Here is a 15,955-nt window from a genome sequence, read left to right on the forward strand (position 1 = left end):
CCAGCGCGGCTCCTTCCCCCAGCCCTCCCGGCTCCCGCGTGGGACGCAGAGAGGGGCTGGGTGCCGCGCTGGCCCGGGAGTGGCTTATGCCTGACGCAGCCCGGATGGAGACCGTGGGACGCCCGCCCCGGCGTTGACTCCCGCGCCCCGGGTGAGGGTGGGCGGCCGCGCCTGGGTCCCGGACGCCGCGGGCGCTGAAGGCCTCGGGTGGGCGCGGCGCGGTGGCCGCGGGCGTGCGGTCCTACGGGCTGCAGGGGGCGCTGTGCACGCCCTCAGTCTCGGCCGCCGAGCTCAGCTCTTTTTAAAAGGGACAGCGGGGCACGTGGCTCGGGACGCAGTTCGCGGCCCCCTGGCAGTAGCTCCCAGGCTAGGCGGGTCCCGCTCCGCCTCCGCTGTCGCCGCCGCGCCGCCCCGGGCCCGACAGGCCGGGTCCAGGGACTGCAACCCAGCGAGGGACGCGGGTAGCCATGGCCGAAGCGGCGCCTGCCCGGGTAAGCGCCCTGGGCCCCGCGGACGCCGGGAAGGCCCAGGCCGCCGCTGCGTGAGCCCGCGCGAGGGACTCTGGCCGCGCGGGGCCGCCTGGCGAGAGGGCCCTGCGCGCAGCCTCCGCGCTCGCCGCCCCCGGCCCACCGCCCGGCCCGCGTCGAAGGCATAGACCGGGCGGCCCAAACTCCAGGCCCGGCGGGCGGGGCCCCGACGTCAGCGACTGACGATCCGGCCCTTCTGCGGCCTCTGCCAGCCCGGGCCTCAGAGTCACGCTCGGCGACTAGGAGGCCGCGCCTTGGAAGCATTGTTCCATTTGAGGCCCCGCGGCGCCCCCACAGCAGGCTGGGCGGGCAGGGGCAGCAGGCCCCACGGGACAGTCGCGGAGGCTGAGATGGGAAGGGACTGGCCCAGGGTCACGCATCTGTTAGAGGCGGGAGCCTCACGCCGGGGCAGGGACTTTGGAATTAGACACTTTAAAACGCCTCATAGTCTACTTTTACCAAAGAGAAAGATTTAAGTGTCGTTTACAAGAGAGATTGTAGATTAAAAAAAAAAATCAATGTAGCAGATTTAATTTAATTTTTTTTTTTTTTTTTAGAGGGAGTCTCGCTCTGTTGTGCATGCTGGAGTGCAGTGGCACGATCTCGGCTCACTGCAAGCTCCGCCTCCCAGGTTCAAGGGATTCTCCTTGAACTGGGACTCTCCGTGTAGCTGGGACTACAGGCGCCTGCTACCACGCCTGGCTAATTTTTCTATTTTTGATAGAGATGGAGTTTCACTATGTCGGCCAGGCTGGTCTTGAACCCCAGACCTCGTGATCTGCCCGCCCCGTCCTCCCAAAGTGCTGGCATTACAGATGTGAGCCACTGCACCCGGCCATTTAAAATTTTTTTAATTAAAAAATGTTTTTTATATCTATCTATCTATATCTATATCTATATTTTTTAGACAGGGTCTCTCAGCCAAGCTGGAGTGCAGTGGTGGGATCTCATCTCACTGCAACCTCTGCCTCTGCCTCCCAGGTTCAAGTGATTCTCCTACCTCAGCCTCCCAATCCCAAGTAGCTGGGATTACAGGCGCAGGTGCCTGTCTCGTATATATCTATCTATCTGTCTATCTATCTATCTAGATATATATCTATATGAATAAGTTTGTTCATAAGAATAAACTATATTTATAAGTATTCCTATACAGAATTTTCCTCCTGGAGAAGGAAGAATCACATCAGTTTTTTTCTGCATCTTCATCTATATAAACTAGGCCAGTTTAACAGATTTTAGAATATTGGTTTGATATTGTGCAGTTTGTCCAATTGGGAGATTATAATCCTTTGGCCATTTTTGACATACTAGAAAACGCTTGTAAAGAGCTCAGTAGATGATACCTACTGTTATTAATACACCTCAGTGAAGGTTTTGAAACCTTGATTTTTCTGGATACTTTTATTAAAGTAGAACTTCCTCTCCCTCCTCTTTACTTAGCGAGTGTGGTGAGCTTCTTTTTGGGTTCCCTGAGTGCAAGGGAGAGAAAAAACATTGGGGATTCTGCAGGTTTATAGTCCTGTTGCCTGGGAAGAGGGGGCCCTAGGAGGTGACATCATCCACTCCCCCTAGCCTGGAGCTCACAGCTTTACTACCTTTCAGCTCACTCCTGTCCACCTGCTCCTTTCCCAATGCCTTCTTGCAGCACTTGAGATCCCAAGAAACTTCCCAAAAGGGACAGATTTGCCCTGGACTCCTGTTAGCCCATCCTGTCACACTGTTGTTATTTATAAGTATTCCTATACAGAATTTTTCTCCTGGAGAAGGAAGAACCCCATCAGTTTTTTTTTTCATCTTCATCGTATGTTTACTATGATAGGTGTTCAGTAATTGTCGTTGAATGGATGAAGCAATTATAGATGATTAGTGCTAGGAAGGAGGGAACAGTGAAAGTCTCTAGGATGCGTTGTCTAAGCAAGACTCTTAAAGACCAGAGGGACTCAGGCATACAGAGGATGCATATTGAGAGCTGACACGAAGGTGGAGGAGGGCCGAGTGGGTCCTCGGAATCCACAGGAGGCCGGCATGGCTGGAGCGCGGCAGGAACTGGATGGCTCAAGGTCAAGAGAGGTCGGCTGGGCCATGAAGAAGTCTAGATCTTATGCCACGTACACTGGGAAACTACTGAAGAGTTTTAAGCAGGGGACTGCAATGATCTATTTGTGTTTTTAAAAGATTACCAAGCTGGGAGTGGTGGCTCATGCCTGTAATCCCAGCCCTTTGGGAGGCTGAGAAAGGCGGATCACAAAGTCAGGAGTTTGAGACCAGCCTGGCCAATATGGTGAAAGCCCGTCTCTACTGAAAATATAAAAACCAGCCGGGTGTGGTGGCGGGTGTCTGTAGTCCCCGCTACTCGGGAGGCTGAGGCAGGAGAATCGCTTGAACTCGGGAGGTGGAGGTTGCAGTGAGCTGAGATTGCGCCACTGTACCCCAGCCTGGGCGACAGAGCAAGACTCTGTCTCAAAAAAAAAAAAAAAAAAAAAAAGATTACCGGTTACTCTGTGGAAAGTGTATTGTCGTGGAGAAGGCTGGAAGTGGGGGAGAAGGCTGGAAGTGGGGAAATCAGGTAGGCAGGACCGCAGTGGCCGAGGCCAAGCAAGGTGATGGGGACTTGGACTAGACACTGGCAGTGGAGAAGGAGAAACATGGCTGGATTTGAGGTAATTTTGGAAGTTAGTACCCTGTGATGATTTAACCATGAAGCATGAATGAAATTGAGGGGTGAGATGTCGATTTGTCTCTCCAACGAGGCTTTTAGCAGCACCAACCAGGACTTTGCCCATTGCACATGCACGATGATGGCTTGTGAATCAGGTATCAGGGTAAGTTGAGGCACTTGAGAAGCTTTTTCCAAGGCACTGAAGGACAACGGAATGAAAGAGGTGGAGGTAAAAAAAAGGCCATATGAACTATTTGTACCATATCCCTGAGCCAGAACCATCACCATAATCACCATCATTGTCTCAGTCTGCTCAGGCTGCCTTACTTGGTTCCCGGCAGGTCTCTTTTCCTGGTTTGCAGACGGCTGCCTTCTCATTGTATCCTCCCATGGCATACAGCAAGATCGTGTCCCTTGTGTTTCTTCTTACAAGGGCACAAATCCTACATATGAGGGCTCTGCCTTCATGGCCTAATTGCCTCCCAGAGGCTCCACCTCCAAATACCAGCATATTGGGGATTACTGCTTCAGCAAATGGATTTTGAGGGAGACACAAACATTCGTTCCATAGCAATCATCATCTTCTTAGCCCTGCGACATGGGGCTCATGTTTATTATTTGTGCTGTGCTACACATTGTACTAAGTGCTTTGTACACAGATTTTTCTTAATTCTCTCAGTCTTACTGTATAGGTACTATTATTATCTCCATTTTCTAGATGGGGAAGGGAAGTTGGAAGCTGTTGGAAACACCTTGCCCACAGTTGGCCAGCTTGTGAGTGGCAGAGCTGAGTTGCACGTGGGCTGTCCACTGGAGAGTCATGTCTCTGTGTCACAAAGCCTTGTCCCTTCATTTTTAGAGGAGGAAACAGACCCAAGAAGGGGAGTCACTGGTTTGAGGAAGGGGAGTCACTGGTTTGAGACTGCATGGTTTGCTCAAGCTTATGGGGCATGCCCTGTCCCCATAGCTAGTGTATAGGATGGGCAGGGGCTGTTTTTCTTCCACTTTCCCACTTGCTGACACGTTGGTCCAGCCACTGTTTCTTGTATCAGTTAGGCTGGATTCCTAACTGACACCCTAGCCTCTCCATCTCCCCCCAGGCTGCTGCTAACTCAGGATCCCAGATGGGGCTTTACCATTGCAGGTGTCATTTCTGAGGTGTGTTTTTGAGATGGAAAGTTTGATTGTATAATTCTCATAATACCTCTCTTTTCTCTTCTTGTGAGCAGGCCCCCAAGACAGACAAGCACACAGAGGACCAGAGTCCTTCCACACCCTTGCCCCAGCCAGCTGCTGAGAAGAACTCGTACCTCTACTCCACGGAAATCACACTGTGGACGGTGGTGGCTGCCATTCAGGCCTTGGAGAAGAAGGTGGATTCCTGCCTGGCCCGCTTGCTGACTCTGGAGGGGCGCACGGGGACAGCCGAGAAGAAGCTGGCCGATTGTGAGAAGACAGCTGTGGAGTTCGGGAACCAGCTGGAGGGCAAGTGGGCCGTGCTGGGGACCCTGCTGCAGGAGTACGGGCTGCTGCAGAGGCGGCTGGAGAATGTGGAGAACCTGCTGCGCAACAGGAACTTCTGGATCTTGCGGCTGCCCCCAGGCAGCAAGGGGGAGTCCCCCAAGGTAGCGGTGGGACACCCTGCGGGTGGGAGAGCTCGAGGGGCCGAGCCTGTGAGCATGTGGGTGAGTGAGTGCAACACTTGTGGTTCCAGGTGCCCGTGACCTTCGATGATGTGGCCGTGTATTTCTCTGAGCAGGAGTGGGGCAAGCTGGAGGACTGGCAGAAGGAGCTCTACAAGCATGTGATGAGGGGCAACTACGAGACCCTGGTCTCCCTGGGTAAGGCCACGGAGGGAGGATCTGGGCCTCTGTCCACAGGTTGTCTGTGGACAGTCTGTTTCTTTGCTTTGGCTTTTGGTACTTTGGGCACCTCTGCATCTTTGTGGGCATCTCGGGTCCAGCTCTTCCCCATTTCTTGTTCTGTGCACAGATTATGCCATCTCCAAACCGGACATCCTCACCCGGATAGAGAGGGGAGAGGAACCTTTTCTTGATGGGTGGGGCCAGGAGAAGCAGAATGAAGTAGAGGTGGGGCATCCAAGGATGTTGGGCACTGGTAAGTAAAAGAGCAAGATGTGGTGGCGTGGGGGGAGTGCCAGGGGCTAGCTGCACCATCACCCACCGTCTTGGGCTTCCCAGACAATCAGGGAGGCCAGAAAGGGAGCATAGGCCATTAACCCAAAGTGGGACCACTCTGTACAAGGCCACCCTGGACAGGAGTGGGTGGCAGACTTAGAGCCATAGGGTTTCTGTATCTGTCCAATGTGGGCCATCATACTCACCTTACATGGCTGTGATGACCGAGTGACAAATATTAAGCATGTACATGCTGATCACTTTGTAATAGTGGGGACTGGCTGGGCACGGTGGCTCACTCCTGTAATCCCAGCACTTTGGGAGGCTGAGGCGGGTGGATCATGAGGTCAGGAGATTGAGACCATCCTGGTTAACATGGTAAAACCCTGTCTCTACTAAAAATACAAAAAATTAGCTGGGCGTGGTGGCGGGCGCCTGTAGTCCCAGCTACTCGGGAGGCTGAGGCAGGAGAATGGCGTAAACCCAGGAGGCGGAGCTTGCAGTGAGCCGAGATTGCGCCACTGTACTCCAGCCTGGGCGACAGAGCGAGATTTTGTCTCAAAATATATGTGTGTGTGTATGTGTGTGTGTGTGTATGTGTATGTGTGTGTATATATATATATAGTGGGGACCAGCAACACTGCTGGTCCCCACTATATATATATACCTCCACCAGCAGCACTGCTGTCTCCTGGCGTCTTCAGGCGTGTCCATGTCCCTGCTATTGCTTGTGCCCCTGTCGCAGTCCCACAGCCCCAGCCTGCGGCAGGAAGGCCTGTCATGTGCTGGCTTCCATTTGTGTACATGGCCCTCGGTAGGAGGGCCAGGCATGCCCTGTCCTTGTAGCTGGTATATAGGACAGTGGTTCCAAAGGGGACTGCACATCACAGTCCTCTGGGGGGCTTTTTTAAAAATTACATTTTAATAAAGTAGAATAGCACAGTGAATCTCCAAATGATCGTCACCCAGACTCAGCACTCCGCTGGGTTTGCCACACTCGCTTCATCTGTTTTTTCCCTTTTCCTGAACGTAACCACAATACCATGGTCACACCCACAGAATATCAGAATATCATCTAATACCATCTAATACCTAGCCTTTGTTTTGTTTTCCCTAGTTGTCTCAAAAATGTTTTCTATAGGTCTTAGGATCCTAATTGTAATACACCCAAGTCCACATTTTACATTTGGTTTGTGTCTCTGAAGTCTATAAAAACAGACTTATGAAAACCCCCCAGTCTTTTTCAACAGCTTTATTGAGATATAATTCATATACTATATAATTTACCTATTAAAGTGTGCAATTGAGTACTTCTTAAAAAAATTTCAACTTTTACTTTGGATATAGGTGTACATGTGTGGGTTTGTTACATGGGTATATTGTGCCCAGGTAGTGAGCATAGTACCCAAGTTTTTCAATCCATGCTCCCCTCTTTCCCTTCCCCCTCTAGTAGTCCACAGTGTGTGTTTTTCCCAGGTTTATGTCAATGTATGCTCATTGTTTAGGTCCCAGTTACAAGTGAGAACATGCAATATTTGGTTTTCTGTTCTTCCATTAGTTCACTTAGGATTATGGCCTTCAGCTTCATGTTGCTGCGAAGCACATGATTTCATTCTTTTTTATGGCTATGTGGTATTCCATGGTGTATATATACCACATTTTCTTTATTCAACCCACCACTGATGGACACCCAGGTTGATTCCATGTCTTTGCTACTGTGAATAACATTGTGATGAACATATGTGTGCATGTATATTTTTGGTATAATGATCTATTTTCCTTTGGGTATATACCCAGTAACAGGATTGCTGGGTCAGATGGTAGCTCTGTTTTAAGTCCCTTGAGAAATCTTCAAACTGCTTTCCACAGTGGCTGGACTAACTTACATTCCCATCAACCGTGTATAGGCATTCCCTTTTCTCTGCAGCCTCGCCAGCATCTGATGGTTTTTGAGTTTTTAATAATGGTCATTTTGACTGGTGTGAGATGGTACTCATTATGGTTTTGATTTGCATTTCTCTGATGATTAGTGATGGTAAGCATTTTTTCATGTTTGTTGGCCGCTTGCATGTCTTTTTTTAAGAAACGTCTGTTCATGTCCTTTGCTCATTTTTTGCTTGTTGGTTTAAGTTCCTTATAGATGCTGGATGTTAGACCTTTGTCAGACGCATAGTTTGCAGATATTTTTCTCCCATTCTGTAGGTTTCAGTTTACTCTGTTGGTAATTTCTTTTGCTATGTAGAAGCTCTTTAGTTTAATTAGGTCCCACTTGTCAATTTTTGTTTTTGTTGCAGTTGCTTTTGAGGACTTAGCCAAAAATTCTTTGCCAAGGGCAATATCGAGGAGGGTATTTCCTAGGTTTTATTCTAGAATTTTTATAATTTGAGGTCTTACATTTAAATCTTTAATCCATCTTGAGTTACTTTTTGTATATGGTGAAAGGTAGGGGTCTAGCTTCATTCTTCTGCACATGTCTAGCTAGTTACTACCCCAGCAACATTTATTGAATAGGGAGTCTTTTCACCATTGCTTTTTTTTTTTTGGTCAGCCTTGTCCAAGATCAGATTATTGTAAGTGTGTGACTTTATTTCTGAGTTTCCTATTCTGTTCCATTGGTCTACGTGTCTGTTTTTGTACCAGTACTATGCTGTTTTGGTTACTACAGCCTTCTAGTATAGTTTGAAGTTGGGTAGTGTGACACCTTTGACTTTGTTCTTTTTGTTTAGGATTGCTTTGGCTATTCTGGCTCTTTTTTGGTTTCATATGAATTTTAGAATTGTTTTTTCTTATTTTGTAAAGAATGATACGAGTAGTTTGAAAAGAATAGCATTGAGTCTGTAAATTGCTTTGGGCAGTATGGCCATTTTAACAACATTGATTCTTTCCATCCATGAGCATGGGATGTTTTTAAATGTATCTGTGTCGGCCGGGCGCGGTGGCTCACGCCTGTAATCCCAGCACTTTGGGAGGCCGAGGCGGGCGGATCACAAGGTCAGGAGATCGAGACCACGGTGAAACCTCGTCTCTACTAAAAATACAAAAAATTAGCCGGGCGCGGTTGTGGGCGCCTGTAGTCCCAGCTACTTGGGAGGCTGAGGCAGGAGAATGGCGGGAACCCGGGAGGCGGAGCTTGCAGTGAGCTGAGATCCGGCCACTGCACTCCAGCCTGGGCGACAGAGCGAGACTCCGTCTCAAAAAAAAAAAAAAATAAATAAATAAATGTATCTGTGTCATCTCTGATTTCTTTCAACAGTATTTCATAGTTCTCCTTGTGGAGTCTTTCACCTCTGTGGTTAGCTGTATTCCTGGGTATTTCTTTCTTTTTTTTGGTAGCTATTGTAAATGGAACTGTATTCTTGATTATACACTTTCAGGCTGATGTTATTCTTGTGTAGGAATGCTACTGATTTTTGTACACTAATTTTGTATCCTGAAACCTTACTAAAATCAGTTCCAGTAGCCTTTTGGCAGAGTTTTTAAGGTTTTCTAGGTACAGAATCATTGTCAGCAAAGAGAGATAGTTTAACTTCTTTTCCTATTTGGATGCCGTTTGTTTCTCTTGCCTTATTGCTCTGGCTAGGACGTCCTATAGTTGAGTGTTTTTTAGTATATTCACAAAGTTGTGCAGCCATCACCACAATCCAATTTTAGACCTTTCTTGTTCCATCAAAAAGAAACCCCATACCCATTAGTAGTCACTGCCTGTTCCTCTGCCCACCTGTTCCCCTGCCCCAGGCAGCCTCTGATCTGCTTTCTGTGTCTATGCATTTATCCATCTGGAAACTCCATATAATGGAATCATACGGCCGGGCGCAGTGGCGCACGCCTGTAATCCCAGCACTTTGGGAGCCTGAGGTGGGTGGATCATGAGGTCAGAAAATCAAGACCATTCTGGTCAACATGGTGAAACCCCGTTTCTACTAAAAATACAAAAAATTAGCTGGGTGTGGTGGTGTGCAACTGTAATCCCAGCTACTCAGGAGGCTGAGGCAGGAGAATTGCTTGAATCCGGGAGGCGGAGGTTGCAGTGAGCCAAGATTGCACCACTGCACTCCAGCCTGGGCAACAGAGCGAGACTCTGTCTCAAAAAAAAAAAAATGGAATCATATATTATATGGCATTTGTGCCTGCCTTCTTTCATTGAGCATAATGTTTTGAAGGTTCATCCACATTGATTGTAGTATGTATGAGTACTTCATTCCTTTTTGTGGCTGAGTGACACTCCATTGTAAAGATATGCCACATATTGTTTATTCCTTTATCAGTTGATAAATTCCCCCCGTGCCCCCTTATTTATTTATTTATTTATTTATTTATTTATTTTGAGACAGGATCTCACTCTGTTGCCTAGGCTGGAGTACAGTGTCATGATCTCAGCTCACTGCAGCTTTGACCTCCTGGGCTCAAGTGATTCTCCCATCTCAGCTTCCCGAGTAGCTGGGACTACAGGCACATGCCACCATGCCTCGGCCTTTCAAAGTGCTGGGATTATAGGCGTGAGCCATGGCGCCTGGCCTGGTTCTTTGATTTTATGTTGTTTATCACTTTCCTTTTACATGGAAATCTTAAATTCTCAACTAAATTTGCGTAATTTCTTCAATGATCTTATATCCAATCCTAGCACTTCGTTATCCTATAAAGTATCTTACAATTTCAAAACAGTGAAGCAATAATACTACTAACAGTTATACTTCCATTGAAATACAAGATTTTTTTGCAGCTCTTTTTGTCCTCTGTATACATTCTGTGCAAGACTTATGGGCAAAATAATGCCTTTTAAAGTCACTTGAAATATTTTCTGTATGTACTTATGCCACCAACTTAGTATACAGTTGCATTCATTTGTTTATTTTTAGATTTTTTTATAGATTATTCTTTTTGGTTTTTGATGTAACTTAATTTTTTGAATATGTAAGATATTTTATGTTTGCAAAGTCAAAATGATTTAACATGGTACATTCGAGGAAATCTCGTTTCCCTCCTTGTGCCCTCTCCCTATAGATAATCATTTTTATTCATTTCTTATTTATACTACCATGTTTCTCTTGGAAATATCAGTAACACGGATATATTTGTATTCCCACCCCTGTCTTACGCAGTAGGTTGTGGAGACCACCTCATACAATGATGTACAGGTCTTCCTCAGTTCTGTGGATTCGGAATGTTGTGTGGTGTGATAGTTTATTTAACAGTCTATACCTTGGACATTTAGGGTATTTCCAGCATTTTGCTGATATAAATAATGCTGTAGGGAGTACTTTGTGCATAAATCAGTTCATGTTTTTGCCAAGGTATCTTTTTTTAAAATTTATTTTTTGTGAGAAGGAGTCTCACTCACTGTGTTGCCCAGGCTGGAGTGCAGTGGCACGATCTCGTCTCACTGTAATCCCTGACTCCTGTGTTCAAATGATTCTCGAGCCTCAGCCTCTGGACTGACTGGGACCACAGGTGTGCGCCACCACACCTGGCTAATTTTTGTATTAGCAGAGACGGGGTTTCATCATGTTGGCCAGGCTGGTCTCTTAACTCCTGACCTCAAGTGATCCACTTTCCTCAGCCTCCCAAAGTGTTGAGATTACATATGAGCCACTGTGCCTGGCCCCAATGTATCTTTGAGATGTAATCCTGGAGGTTGGATTGCTGGGTCAAAAGGTAAATAAATATGTTATTTGGGGAGAATTTATCTCCAAATTCCCCTGGACAGAGGAATCATTTGCATTCCCATCTGTGTTGTGAAAAAGGTTCTCTTGCCAACAGAGGATGTGGACAAACTTGTAGGATTCTTTTCAGTGTAATGGTAAGAAGTATGTCAGTGTAGTTTTAATGGTGCCTCTCTTACTGAGTGTTGATGAGTTTTTTTTTTTTTTTCCTTTAGAATTCTTTCTATTTTAATTTCTAATTTTTATGGTACATAGTAGGTGTGCAGATTTATGGGGTACATGAGATATTTTGATGCAGGCATACAATGTGTAATAATGACATCAGGGTAAATGGGATATTCATTACCTCAAGCATTTCTTATTTCTTTATGTTATAAACATTCCAATTATACTCTTTTAGTTATTATAAAATGTACAATTAAATTATTGTTGACTGTAGTCACCCTGTTATGCTATCACATTCTAGATCTTATTCATTCTATTTAACTGTATTTGTTACCCGTTAACCATCTCTACTTCCCCCCTCGCACCTTCCCCCAACCCTTCCCAGCCTTAGGTAACCATCGTTCAACTTCTCTGTCTCCATGAATTCAACTGTTTTACTTTTTGGCTCCCAAAATGAATGAGAACATACAAAGTTTGTCTTTCTGTGCCTGGCTTATTTCACGTAACATAATGTCCTCCAGTTCCACCCATGTTGTTGCAAATGACAGGATCTCCTTTTTTATAGCTGTATATATGTACCACATTTTCTCTGTCCCTTTGCCTGGTGATGGACACTTAGGTTGCTTCCAAATCTTGACGATTGTGAATAATGAACATGGGAGTGCAGATAGATACACTGATTTCTTTTCTTTTGGGTATATACTTAGCAGTGGGGTTGCTGGGTCATGTGGTAGTTCTGCTTTTAGTTCTTTTGAGGCACCTCTGTACTGTTCTCCATAGTGGTTACACTAATTTACATTCCCACCAGCAGTGTTCGCGGGTTCCCTTTTCTTCACATCCTTGCCAGCGTGTGTTATTGCCTGTCTTAACTGGGATGAGATGATAAGTCATTGTCGTTTTGATTTGCATTTCTCTGATGATTGATTATGCTGAGCACCTTTTCATATACCTGTTTGCCATTTGTACATTTTTTTTTTTTTTTTTTGACGGATTCTCACTCTGTCACCCAGGTTGGAGTACGGCGGCGCATCTTGGCTCACTGCAAACTCCGTCTCCCGGGTTCACGCCATTCTCCTGCCTCAGCCTCCCGAGTAGCTGGGACTACAGGCACCCTCTACCACGCCTGGCTAATTTTTTATATTTTTAGTAGAGATGGGGTTTCACCATGTTAGCCAGGATGGTCTCCATCTCCTGACCTCATGATCCGCCTGCCTTGGCCTCCCAAAGTCCTGGGATTACAGGTATGAGCCCCCGTGCCCAGCCACATTTTTTTTTTTCTTTTTTTTTTGAGACAGGGTCTCACTCTGTTGCCCAGGTATGACAGGAGTGCAGTGGCACAATCAGAGCTCATTGCAACCCAATCTCCTGGGTTCAAGCCATTCTCCCACCTCATCCTCCCAAGTAGCTGGGACTAGAGGCATGTGTCACCACGCCCAGCTGATTTGTGTATTTCTTGTAGAGATGGAGTTGTGCTGTGTTGCCCAGGCTGGTCTTGAACTCCTGGACTCGAGCAATCTTCCTGCCACAGCCTCCCAAAGCACTGAGATTACAGGCATGAGCCACCATGCCCAACCTGTATGCCATCTTTTGAGGAATGTCTATTCAGATCTTTTGCCCATTTTTAATCAGATTGTTTTTTAATTGGGTAATTGGATTTTTTCCTATAGATTTGTTTGAGCCCCTTAGATATTCTGGTTATGAATCCCTTGTCAGATGGATAATTTGCGAATATTTTTCCCCATTCTGTGGGGTGTCTTTTCACTTTGTTGATTGATTCCTTTGCTGTGCAGAAGGTTTTTAACTTGATGTGATCCCATTTGTTCATCTTTTGCTTTGGTTGTCTGTGCTTTAGGGTATTACTCAAATCTTTGCCCAGACCAATATCCTGGAGAGTTTCCCCAGTGTTTTCTTGAAGTAGTTTGATAGTTTGAGGTCTTATATTTAAGTTTTTAATCTATTTTGATTTGATTTTTTTATATGATGAGAGATAGGAGTTTATTTTTATTTTTCTGCATATGGATATTCAGTTTTCCTGGCACAATTTATGTAAATGACTGTCCTTATTCCAATATATGTTCTTTTTTTTTCTTTTTTGTGACAGAGTCTCACTCTGTCACCCAGACTGGAGTGCGGTGGCACAATCTTGGCTCATTGCAACCTCCGCCTCGCGGGTTCAAGCAGTTCTCCTGTCTCAGCCTCCTGAGTAGCTGGGACTACAGGCACCTGCCACCACTCCCGGCTAATTTTTGTATTTTTAGTAGAGATGGGGTTTCACCATATTGGTCAGGCTGGTTTTGAACTCCTGACCTCAGGTGATCCGCCAGCCTCGGCCTCCCAAAGTGTTGGGATTACAGGCATGAGCCACCACACCTGGCCTAATGTATGTTCTTGATACCTTTATCAAAAATGAGTTTGCTGTAGATGTGTGGGTTTATTTCTGGGTTCCCTATTCTGTTCTTTTGGTCTGTTTGTCTGTTTTTATGCCATTACCATGCTGTTTTGGTTACTCTAGATCTGTAGTTTAATTTGAAGTCAGGTAATAGAGTCCTCTGGTAAAAATGAGTTTGCTGTAGATGTATGGGTTTATTTTTGGGTTCCTATTCTGTTCTTTTGGTCTATTTGTCTGTTTTTATGCCATTACCATGCTGTTTTGGTTACTATAGATCTGTAGTTTAATTTGAAGTCAGGTAATAGATTCCTCTAGTTTTGTTCTTTTTGCTTAGGATGGCTTTGGCTATTTCAGGTTTTTCATGGTTCTGTATATACTTTAGGATTGTTTTTTCTATTTCTGTGAAGAATGTCCTTGATATTTTGATAGGAATTGCATTGAGTCTGTAGATTGCTTTGTGTAGTGTGGGCATTATAACTAATTCTGAACATGGAATATCTTTCCATTGTTTGGTGTCCTCTTCAATTTTTTGCATTAATGTTTCATAATTTTCGTTCTAGATATCTTTTACTTCTTTTGTTAAGTTTTTTCCTAGGTATTTTATTTTATGTATAGCTATTGTAAACGGGATTATTTTCTTGATTTCTTTTTCAGATTGTTCACTGTTGGCATATAAAAAGGCTACTGATTTTGTATGTTGATTCTGTATGCTGCAACTTTGCTGAATTTATCAGTTCTAATAGGTGTTTTTTGGTGGAGTCTTTAGGTTTTTCTAAATATAAGATCATATAATCTGCAAACAAGGATAATTTAACTTCTTCCTTTCTAATGTGGATGCTCTTTATTTCTTTCTCTTGTCTGCTCTAGCTAGGACTTCCAGGATTATGTTGAACAACAGTGGTGAAAGTGCATCCTTATCTTGTTCATCCTTATCTTGTTCCCGATCTTAGAGGAAAGGCTTTCAATTTTTCCCCTGTTCACTATCAGGGGAAACTGGCTGTGCATCTGTTGTATATGGCTTTTATGGTGTTGAAGTATATTCCTTCTGTACCCATTTTTTGGATTTTTTAAAATCATGAAAGTATGTTGAATTTTATCAAATGCTTTTATAGCATCAATTGAAATCCTGTGGTTTTTGTCCTTCGTTCTGTTGATAAGATGTATCACATTCATTGATTTGCAGAGGTTGAATGATTCTTCCATCCCTGCCTGGGATAAATCCCACTTGGTCATGATGAAAGATCTTTTTAATGTGTCATTGAATTTGGTGTGCTAGTATTTTGTTGAGGATTTTTGCATCAGTGTTCATCAGGATATTGGCCTGTAGCTTTCTTTTTTAGATGTGTCTTTGTTTGGTTTTGGTGTCAGGGTAATACTGGCCTCATAGAATGAGTTTGGAGGTATTCCCTCCTCCTTTATTTTTCAGAATAGTTTGAATAGCATTGGTGTGAATTCCTCTTTAAATGTTTGGTAAAATTCAGCAGTGAAACGTTACGTCCCTGGCTTTTCTTTGCTGCGAGACTTTTTATTGCAACTTTGATCTCATTACTTGTTATTGGTCTGTTGAGGTTTTGGATTTCTTCATGGTTGAATCTTGGTAGATTGTGTATGTCTAGAAATTTATCCATTTCTTCTAGGTTTTTCAATTTATTGGCATATAGTTGTTCATAATAGTCTCATGATCCTTTGATTTTCTGCAGTATTAGTTGTAATATCTCTTTTTTATCTCTGATTTATTTGGATCCTCTTTATCTTAGTCTGGCTAAAGATTTGTCGATTTTATCTTTTCAGAAAACCAACTTTTCATTTCATTGATCTTTTGTATTGTTTTTTGTTTCAATTTTATTTATTTATGTTCTGATCTTTATTGTTTTTACACTAATTTGGAGTTTGGTTTGCTCTTTAATGGTTTTCTAGCATGCATGATTATGTTGTTTGAAGTTTTTCTACTTTTTTAATAGAGGCACTTATTGCTGTAAACTTATATCTTAGTATTGCTTTGCTGTATCTCACAAGTACCATAGGTTAATTTGATATGTCGTGTTTCTATTTTCATTTCTTTCAAAAAATTTCTTTCTTTCTTCTTCTTCTTTTTTTTTTTGTTTTCAGACAGGGTCTTGCTCTGTTGCCCAGGATGAGTGCAGTGGTGTGATCACAGCTTACTGCAGCCTGGTCCTCCTAGGCTCAAGCAGTCCTCCTACCTTAGCCTCCCAAATAACTGGGACTAAAGATGTGTGCCACCATACCTGGCTAATTTTTGATTTTTTGTAGAGATGGGTTCTTGCTATGTTGCCTAGGGTAGTCTCAAACTCGTGGATGCAAATGGTTTCCCCACCTTGCCCTCCCAAAGTGCTGGGATTACAGCTGGCCTCAAAAAATTTCTTTTTTTTTTTTTTTTTTTTTTTTTTTTGTGGCTG

At 44.5% G+C, this 15,955-nt stretch overlaps 1 protein-coding gene across 1 annotated transcript in view; it reads left to right on the plus strand.

Annotated features, from left to right (window-relative positions):
• The first annotated feature begins 304 nt into the window (after positions 1–304).
• Positions 305–15,955, plus strand: part of ZNF783 (zinc finger family member 783) — a 28,642-nt gene continuing 12,991 nt past the window's right edge. The window contains exons 1-4 of the mRNA XM_025380996.1: positions 305–491; positions 4,416–4,811; positions 4,901–5,027; positions 5,179–5,304. Of these exons, the coding sequence (XP_025236781.1) occupies positions 468–491; positions 4,416–4,811; positions 4,901–5,027; positions 5,179–5,304 (673 nt within the window). The 5' untranslated portion in view covers positions 305–467. The remainder of the gene's footprint in view (positions 492–4,415; positions 4,812–4,900; positions 5,028–5,178; positions 5,305–15,955) is intronic.

The sequence above is a fragment of the Theropithecus gelada genome, chromosome 3 (genome assembly GCF_003255815.1).
Source record: "Theropithecus gelada isolate Dixy chromosome 3, Tgel_1.0, whole genome shotgun sequence".
Lineage (NCBI taxonomy): Eukaryota > Metazoa > Chordata > Mammalia > Primates > Cercopithecidae > Theropithecus > Theropithecus gelada.